Source organism: Lampetra planeri, chromosome 63 (assembly GCF_965212315.1).
Source record: "Lampetra planeri chromosome 63, kcLamPlan1.2.h2, whole genome shotgun sequence".
Lineage (NCBI taxonomy): Eukaryota > Metazoa > Chordata > Hyperoartia > Petromyzontiformes > Petromyzontidae > Lampetra > Lampetra planeri.
Window position 1 is genome coordinate 4,295,063 of NC_136169.1, and position 10,149 is coordinate 4,305,211.

The 10,149-nt window shown below is 52.4% G+C and overlaps 1 protein-coding gene across 1 annotated transcript; it reads right to left on the reverse strand.

Moving 5' to 3' along the window:
- Window positions 1-180: 180 nt before the first annotated feature.
- On the reverse strand, window positions 181-10,118 carry FAAP24 (FA core complex associated protein 24). Its single transcript, XM_078619639.1, has 6 exons — window positions 7,953-10,118; window positions 3,731-3,967; window positions 2,731-2,870; window positions 2,218-2,370; window positions 1,144-1,422; window positions 181-477 (listed from the first exon to the last, which is right to left on the reverse strand). Exons 2-5 carry the CDS (start codon window positions 3,846-3,848, stop codon window positions 1,165-1,167), a joined length of 669 nt encoding a protein of 222 aa, XP_078475765.1. The 5' UTR covers window positions 3,849-3,967; window positions 7,953-10,118; the 3' UTR covers window positions 181-477; window positions 1,144-1,164.
- Window positions 10,119-10,149: the final 31 nt, after the last annotated feature.

Consider the following 10,149-nt stretch of genomic DNA (forward strand, 5'->3'; position numbering starts at 1 on the left):
CCGGCTACCCGTACCCGGCCGGGTATGGGTACCCGTTTGCAACCCTGGTGCGGCCGGGTACGCGTAGGCCGTGAGTCACTGGTGAGTAACCGTTTGTCACTCATTTCGGGTAGGGTACGGGTACCCAGCCGGGTACGGGTACCCAGCCGGGTACGGGTACCCATTTGCGACCCTGGTGCGGCGGGGTACGGATACGGGTAAGGAATCAAAAGCCGTTTGCGACCTCTACCGGCCGGGTACGGGTATCGGGTACCCGGTTGCGACCTCTGCTCCGCCGGCGTGGCCAAGGGAGCTTCCAAGTGGGAGGCCACTTGACTGTGGACCTCTCCAACTTCTGTGGCTTCTGCTGGGGTACCTTCACTGCACATGAAGAGGCGCTGCCACGAGGGGAAGATTTTCATCTGAGAATCTTCAGGTGAACATGTGAAGGGTTGAGGGGTCTCTTGTCCTTGTGTCTTCTCACCCCCAGTGTCTGGACTGAGGGACACACGGAGAGAAGAGAGCCAGCGTCAAACCACCTCATGTTTGTAAATACTCTCAAACCTGAAAAATAAAATTCTCGTTTTGTGAATTATGTTCTCTGTAGCTCCATGCTGTCAGAATTCTACTGTCGTATTACCTAAGTATATTACACAACTATAATAGTCCATATCATCTATGTGCTATAATTATTCTATACACTTTAATATATTGAAGGATTATTTATTTTTCTGTAATTGTAGTGAAGGCAAGGCCTCTGATGGCTGCAGGAGACACCTAGACCCATTACGTGAATAAAAAATAATTGATGATTCGATTTAATGTACGAGAGGTAAAAGTAACAAAAGTATTCACGGTGCTTTCATTTTTGGGCACTTAGTTACATTTGAAGCTCTAAATGACAACCCCATCAACAAAAAGAGTAGGACCAAAATGTTATTATATTTATCGAACGCGCCTTCACTCAAGGCATTTGACATAGCTGACAAAACAATATGCAATGATTTAGTTAGCAGTGATGTGCTACAAGGATTGAGTGACAGTGATAGAGTGGCGCTTAGGGATCATGAAAGGTTAGAGGGACAGGAAGCGATGGAGGTGCGAGGGGAGGTTTGGTCACTGCTCGAGGTGGCAAATAACCAGCGGGAATTATACTTTTCGTACCGTGAGAGGCCCTCCCTGCCATCAGGGCCCCGTGCGCTGCGTGAAGAACGCCCGGACGCTGGCAGCAGCCCCTCGGCCGACCGCGACGGCGAGCTGCTCATCGGAGGCGGTGGACAGCGCGTGCAGGCTTGGGAAGCGCTCCAGGAGGGCCAGTGCCTTCACGCGTCCGATGCCCGGGATGTGCGTGACGCAGTCGAGAACGGCGGCGTCGCCAGAGCCCGGCGCGCCCCGCGAGGGGGAGAAGGGGTTAGTCCCGGGACTCTTGCCTTCCTCGGCCACCTGAGGACCAAACGGCGAGCATACCCACGGCCGTAGGGAGAACGTCAGCTTTTCTTTAACACGGCCGCACTTGATATGTATTCGATAGCCCCGGACGTGAGGAGAGAGGTAGGGCTCCTTGCCATCAATGCCCCGAGCTCCAGGGTTAAGAATGTCCTTGCCTATGAATGTTCGTGTTGCAAAAATGAGGCGCCTATACTACACCAGTTCTCACCACAGTGACACAAAATTAACTTGACCTTGAGTTAAGTTGCTGCAACCGCTGCCCCCCCCCCCCCTACCCGTGACCTAAGTCTCAGGATGCTCAGCCGGGCTAGCGTAAATATGAATGTCATTAAACCCGCCACCACCCAACACAGGCAATTAGCAAGGTTTGTCACGTTAGCAAGGTGTATCACGTAAACAAAACATGCCAAATCGTTACTAGTACAGCACACCAGTGTGTTGGAGGGTAAACCCACAACATTTACAATTTGTGTACGACGTTTCGCCAGTAATTACTACCAGTATCATCAGACGGCAGCCAGATGTGTGGAAACATCCTCCTGCTTCGTTCTTAAATAGAGGGATAAATGTGATGTCGTCTCTTGTGAGCCAATCAGGTGCGAAGGCCAGAGGGTTTATGGTTCAATCTAACCCAAAAAAACTCTGGATAATATTGGTTGCGAAAGCCAACTATGAGTTAAAAGTGAGAATCAACTCGACCTTAAGATAAGTTACCCCACCGCCCCCACGGTGACTAGAGTCTCTGGACGCGCGGCCTGGCTCAGCGCGATGCGCACGGCTCCTGCTCACCAGGTGGGCGACGACAAGCGCTGCTTCGGCCTGGCCGCTCACCGGGACGATGGCCATGCCCAGGTCGAGCACCACGAAGGCCTGCACGTCGGCAAAGTACTGCTCGCTCAGCGGCGTCAGCTCCACCAGCACCAGGGAGTTAGCGGCGCTCTTCTGTCTCACGTGAAAGACAAAGATCCCTTAAGCGGACTGCTGGGGCAAGCTGCTGTTAGTAGCGAGCAGCAGCACCTATGAAGGCTGGCACTGTGGCACACGAGGGGTGGGTGGACAGCACCACGCCCGGCTGTCTTTGCCTCCCTCGCGACGATGTTGACACATTGCACCAGCTACTTTGCGGTGGTGTCGTGTTTTTGTACTGTTGTTGTCACGTTCAGACCCCGTGCCCCTACTGGACATCTGTGACAAAAGAGCTTTATAGCTCATCGCATTCCCCCTGCAGTCTAAATAAATAAATATTATGATTCTCAAGGCAGGAAGGTTTATGCTGTCGGCCAAATGCCGGCACGACCTCACCTTTCGGAAGCGCACGAGCCTGCGCTTGTAGTCAGAGCCGGTGACCTGGTCGCTCTCTGTGATGAACAGGAGGCAGGTGCGGTCCGAGAGCTGGAAGTCCGTGAGGCCCATCGCCTCCTCGAACACAAGTCGCACCTTTCCTGCACGCAGACACAAAGCACAACCCAGGTGTTTGTACGCAAACGCCAAACGGTCAGGATGTGAACGTTAAGATGCCGTCAAGCCTGGAGCACAGGGCCCTCGGGTATAAGGAGGTGATGGTCTCGGCCCAGTTCAGCAACAGTGGCTGCGCAAATAAAGCGACATGAAATTTGGTTCTGCAGAGGGTGATATACAGCCAAGAGTGAACGACATCAATTTGACTGTCATCTGACGATCATCACTCTCAGTGGCGGAGTGGGTGGGAAAGTGTTGCCCTCCAAACTTTGTAGAAACTGGCTACTTGAAGAAGGGATCTGAGGTAGCTCTTTGACATCCGCTTCCACAGGCTGTCCTCTCACACAAAGGTTTAAACTGCTCTAAGTTTCAAATAGATTATTCGTCTAGTGATGCGACAAACAGCACAATCGGGATATAATTGGGGAAAACGGTTAAAAAAGAATGTACTATTTATTTTAATTGATGGGTTGGCATCTTAACCCTTTCCGAGACATCTGCAAGTTGCAGGGTGGGTATCCCCTTCACCGCCTAATCTCGGAAGGTGCAAGCGGTTAACGTTAATTTTATTTAGAAACACGTAGCGCCCTTTTAAAAGACACTGCTCATTGCAGAAAACCGTAGCGACACGACCGTGCTCTGTGATAGCTGGATCCAAACTGTGTCACACATCCTCCCGCATGGCCTTGTGGATGCCTCGTACCAATAAAGTTTTTATTTTTTCTTTCGATTCCGTTCCGATGACATACACATATATCATCGGAATGGAATCAAAAGATGATGTACGTGTACACATACGTCATCGGAAATGGTTCATATCGCAGCCCTCATCATGACCACGTACCGGATAGCGCCTGTGCCACCTGCGTTCCCCTCCACTTCTCGCTGATGAGCACGTGCCCGGGGGGAGCGCTCGTGCCGGGCCGGGCAGGGGTGGCCCCCCTCACGCAGGACTCATTCATGCCGACACCGACGCTGCCCGCCTCTCACTCGGGGTCCGATCAGCGTCCCCCCTCACTCGCCGGGAAACACGAACTGTGCGCGGCTACCCCACTGGGCACCAGCGCTCCGGGCACCAACACTGAAACGCAGAGAAACGGTGAAGAGTGGACGTGTATGCAAGTATGCTGAACTTATTTCGCGCCGTACGTTAGCCAAGCGTGCTAATAGGGGGTATGATCGTGCTAATTGGAGGTGAGGCGTGGCTTAGTGTGGGCGGTGGTGGGGTTATTGGCAGGGTTCAGGTCATTTTGAAGGTTGGTACTCGGGGCTGAGTTTGCTTCCCATTGTAACTCAGCGGCATTGGCAGAGGCCTTCTTCATCCAGCATTAGGACTTTTCAAATTGCCAAAAATCGCAGCCTTTGCGATTTGCTAATCGCATTGTTTCAAATTGCAATTTCGATTTTAAATCGATTAATCGTTCAGCCCGAGTGTAGGAGCGGTAATAATTGGTATGTGTAGTGTACTCCCCTTTGAGCAATTTGTGGTGCAATAAAAAAAAATGGATTGTAATGCTTGCACACAATGACGTCATAGGGCCTCCTCCCATTGTTCCCTGTGAAGATCAAATCTGGAGAGAACAATCTATCGTCATACCAGAATCATAATGCAGGCCAGACAACTGTACATTTCAAAGCCACACTCAGAGACCTGTACAAAAAGCACTCGGCCTTTGTGCATAACGCAAAAAACATCAGCAGTTTGTAAAGGAGGTCGCACACAAAGCCCCTGCCACAAATGAACCACAACACAGTACCTCGCTGATCTCAGCAAAGAGCATAAACCACCATCACGCGAACTCCGTTCATCCTCGTGCGCTTTCAGATGCGCTTCTGCGGCCACATGGAACGCTCTTCCGATGTTAGGAAGCCACTGGAGCTATGCACCTTTAAATCTGTATTGAAAACTCAATTCTTTAGAATAGTTTTTGTCTTTAGTTAGTTGCCCCGCACTACCAATTAGCACGGTTGGCTAGGGATGCTAAATTTAAACAAAACCGTGCTGATGCATCCTAATGACAACGAAACCTGCCCACAGCAGTCCATCACTGTCCACTTTTGCTCAATTGATATTGACCGTAACCTAAGAAAACACGAGGGACAACGGTGCAGTTCTTTGGGAACTGCTGATGATGGTTCCTGCAAAATAATGCAGTTAGGCCGCCTACCCACCCCCCATCGTGTCGCATTTTTTGTGGTTACCACAATGGCTTACAACAGAAGCAAATTTATACACAGAATATAAATATTCTTGGTTCTTTTGGTAAAGTCACGTAGAAGGGTAATAATAAAAATATAAAACAATACAATTCTCACGTTTCAACTGCAACACAAGCAATCATCATCAGGTGTGAAATCCACAGCATTTTCTTGTTTTATATTTTTTTTTATTTCCCTTCTACGTGACTTTACCGAAAGAACCAATAATATTAATCTCTGCAGTCACGAAAGCTTTAAATAAAAAGTATATAAATAGATAAATGGACACGTCATGACCAATATAAGAGTGTTATTAAGCTATTCTCACGATACAGTGTTAAGCAGCAGGCAAAGGAACGCACTCGCCTTCCCATTCACCAGTACCTCAAGAACGTCCCTCGCCATCGCTGGAAGCCACGCAAAGCCATGGAGGGGACCACACGCCAAGCCATGGAGGACCCACACACCAAGCCATGGAGGGGACCCACACGCCAAGCCATGGAGGGGACCCACACGCCAAGCCATGGAGGACCCACACGCCAAGCCATGGAGGACCCACACACCAAGCCATGGAGGACCCACACGCCAAGCCATGGAGGACCCACACACCAAGCCATGGAGGGGACCCACACGCCAAGCCATGGAGGACCCACACACCAAGCCATGGAGGGGACCCACACGCCAAGCCATGGAGGGGACCCACACGCCAAGCCATGGAGGGGACCCACACGCCAAGCCATGGAGGGGGCCCACACACCAAGCCATGGAGGACCCACACACCAAGCCATGGAGGGGACCCACACGCCAAGCCATGGAGGGGACCCACACGCCAAGCCATGGAGGGGACCCACACACCAAGCCATGGAGGACCCACACACCAAGCCATGGAGGGGACCCACACGCCAAGCCATGGAGGGGACCCACACACCAAGCCATGGAGGACCCACACACCAAGCCATGGAGGGGACCCACACGCCAAGCCATGGAGGGGGCCCACATGCCAAGCCATGGAGGACCCACACACCAAGCCATGGAGGGGACCCATCTGCCAAGCCATGGAGAGGGCCCACACGCCAAGCCATGGAGGGGACCCACACGCCAAGCCATGGAGGACCCACACACCAAGCCATGGAGGGGACCCACACGCCAAGCCATGGAGGGGGCCCACACGCCAAGCCATGGAGGACCCACACACCAAGCCATGGAGAGGGCCCACACGCCAAGCCATGGAGGGGACCCACACGCCAAGCCATGGAGGACCCACACACCAAGCCATGGAGGGGACCCACACGCCAAGCCATGGAGGGGACCCACACGCCAAGCCATGGAGGGGACCCACACGCCAAGCCATGGAGGGGACCCACACGCCAAGCCATGGAGGGGACCCACACGCCAAGCCATGGAGGGGACCCACACGCCAAGCCATGGAGGGGACCCACACGCCAAGCCATGGAGGGGACCCACACGCCAAGCCATGGAGGGGACCCACACACCAAGCCATGGAGGGGGCCCACACGCTTCACTACTTCAACCGTGGGAGTTCAACCCCCGGTGCAGCTTGGAGAGCTGAATGGAGTTCACAAGAACTCGCAAACACCACCCTGTTGTGATAGACCCAACGTAAGCAGAAGATCCCTGGGTTTTGATCTTCCACGAAGCTCACGGTGCACCCCTGAACCGCATCCACCATCGCAGCAGTCGATGCGGATACCCTGGTGCACAGATTGAAAGTGTAAACCCTCCAGTAGCAGCGGTGCGACTGAGGTCATCCAGAGCAGAGGCCGTGCAACGTCCAGCGACGCAATGCCCCGAGCCACAAATACGAAGCAGACATCAGAGCGACGACGACGATGATACACTCCGCTGCTCCTGACGCGGTTATCTGGCTTGCCCACCTCAATGTGTCGAGATGTTAACTACCTCGCCTGGTGTACAGGTCGTGGGTTTGATCCTGACGCCTGCTGCTGTGTATTTGTAGTTTGCGTGTCTCTCTCTCATCATCACGGTGGCTAGGAGATGTTGACTACCTCGCCTGGTGTACAGGTCGTGGGTTTGATCCTGACGCCTGCTGCTGTGTATTTGTAGTTTGCGTGTCTCTCTCTCATCATCACGGTGGCTAGATGTTGACTACCTCGCCTGGTGTACAGGTCGTGGGTTAGATCCCGACCCTGATACCTGCTGTATATTTGGAGTTTGCGTGTCTCTCATCACCACGGTGGCCAGATGTTAACTACGTCGCCTGGTATACAGGAGGTCGTGGGTTAGATCCCGACCCTGATGTACAGTATATTTGGAGTTTGCGTGTCTCTCTCTCTCATCACGGTGGCTATGAGATGTTAACTACCTCGCCTGGTGTACAGGAGGTCGTGGGTTAGATCTCGACTCTGATACCTGCTGCTGTGTATTTGTAGTTTGGGTGTTTCTCTCTCTCCGTGGTCGCGTGGGTTTATCTACACGTCCCTCCGGGTTTCCCCTCCACATGTAAAGTCAACATCACCACGCGTTTGGAGTATTTGGCCGCTGCTATAAATGTTTATATGATGATGACGACGATAAGCCCATCTTGTTATGTTATTGTTTGTGAACGCCAGGTCGCTGCTGAACAAGAGCTACCCAGGCAAGGCGGGCCTTCACCTCCGTCTCACTGAGGCCTTACCTGGTCAAATAAAAATATACTTTAGTTTTAAAATAGAATGCCACATTGTGGTTGCTGCTCTGCACGAACGAAGAAGCATCATCAGCCATTATCTATTCACTGCTGGATGGAGACCTCCCTCAGCAGCGAGCCGGCGGCACCGCTCCCAACCCTGCCAGAGCGAAACAAATCTGAGCCGGCGGCTCCTACAGCAGCAGAGATCGTCGCCTACCAGGGCAGCCGTCGTCAGCACCGCCGTCCGAGGCGGCGTTGAGTCGCTCCGCCTCGTGGAGGCCGCCGCTCTGACTCCCCTCACCTCCCTCCAACTTTGGCGCCAATTTTTTTGCACACGGATGATGGGGGGAGGGGGGGTAATCCTGTGGATCGATTCGCGTGAATCGCGAGCGCGCTGCGTTGACACTAGAGAATCGATCGGTCTGTGAAAGCGCTTTGGAATCGATTTAAACTATGGAAAATTTGGAATCGATTCTTATGAATAAATTACCGCACGCACAACCCGCACCTGCTACCCACGTGACCAGCTCTTCGGCCAATGGGAAGCAGTCTCCATGCCCTTGCCCAAGATGGGCTTCCTGTTAAAGCCGCACTGTTATTAACGACAGTGTCGAGTTTGAAAGCGACCATGAAGTCAGACCGTGGTGGAGGTTCTCACGAATGGACGAGCAGGCAAGGCGCCTCACAATGCCACCCGCCGCTCGCCACCAGATGGCGGTGGCGTCACCACGGCGCCTGTGCCAGGCTAGGTGCACGCTGCAGACAGCCACGTCAAGTGTCGGGAGAGCTCGCTGCTGGCACCTGCAAGCAGGTGCCATGGGTTGGCCGACGAACATGACCGGTAGATGGACCACCAGCTGTCTACCCCCTACTGTGCCAGGCTAGGTGCAGGAGGAGGTCTCGGGACAGACCCAGCAGGTGCCATGGGTTGGCCGACTGAGATGACCGGTAGATGCACCACCAGCTGTACCTCCTGTGCCAACTTGCTGCGTTTTATCCGCCCGGCGCTCCGCTCGTTGTTGTGAGCGTCGCTCCTCCGCCCTCCGTTGTTGCAGGAGGGCGACTTCCTCCAACTGCCCAGCAGCAGCGTCCTTCACGAGCCTCCTCCACAGAGGCCGACCCAAGACTCCACACACGAACCCCGAGTCCCGGTTCGCCCGCCCTGATATCTCCACGCCCTCTTGTGGAACCTTCGAGCAGGTTCCCGGAGCATCTCGGCCAAACATACCTCTCCCTCTCCGATTGGATGTTATCTTAACCGTGCCCGTACCCGTGCTTCCCTTGCCCAGCCAGCAGGTGTCATCATGTCATTACGCACATTCTGATTCTGTACATTATAAACGTGCGTTTAGATTAGAGTGTTTGACTGCTGCTATACATTTGCACGTGATAAGCCACCTCGATCCTGACCCTTGCTGCTGTATATTTGCAGTCTGCGTATCTCTCATCATCACGCTGGCTGGGAGATGTTAACTACCTCGCCTGGTATACAGGAGGTCGTGGGTTAAATCCTGACCCAGAGCCTGCCGTATATTTGGAGTTAGCGGTGTCTCACTCTCCCCGTGGTCACAAGGATTTTTCTCCGGGTTCCCTCCGGGTTTTCCCCCCTCCACATTTAGAATCAACATCACGCATTTAGAGCATTTGGCTGCTGCTATAAATTTCCACGTGATGATGATAAGCCGCCAATTTGTTGAGCTATTATTTGTGATGACCAGGCCGCTTCTGATAAGGAGGTACATACCTCAGTGGGGCCTTAAGCCTGGTAAAATAAAAATAGTTTATCGTTTATATTGCTCATAGTTGGATGCAAGATTATAGAATACTGCCCTTAACAATCTTCTGTGAGTACTTTTTGTTGTTTTCAGCTGCTCTTATTTTACATTTCTCTGAATGTTGTGTCGGCGGTCCCCATCTCCCGTTTACACAACCCCGAGCCTGCGGTGGCGATTCCACGTTCCTATGACAGGCATATCCATAGGACGTCGCCACAAAGCCGGTACTTATGTTATCGACCAGCGAAGGCCGATAGGCTGAGCCATCTGGCCCGTTTACTAATTAGCATGAGATATTATACGTTACTACACGTGGCCTATTGTATACTTTTAAATCCACAGACCGATGAGTAAGGTTTGTCATAAACAGAACATGCCAATTCGTCACTAGTACAGCACACTGGTGTGTTGGAGAGTCAAGCCACAACATTTACAATCTGAGTATGATGTTTCGCCACTAATTACAACTAGCTTCATCAGATTTTGTTTATGTAACAAACCTTACTAATTTGGCTGTCGGGTGTTGGCGGGTTTAATGACACAATATATTAACGCGATCTAAACCAAAAAAAACCTGTATTATGGATATTGGTCGTGAAAGCCTACGTATTTAACTACATCCACAGTGTTGACGACTTC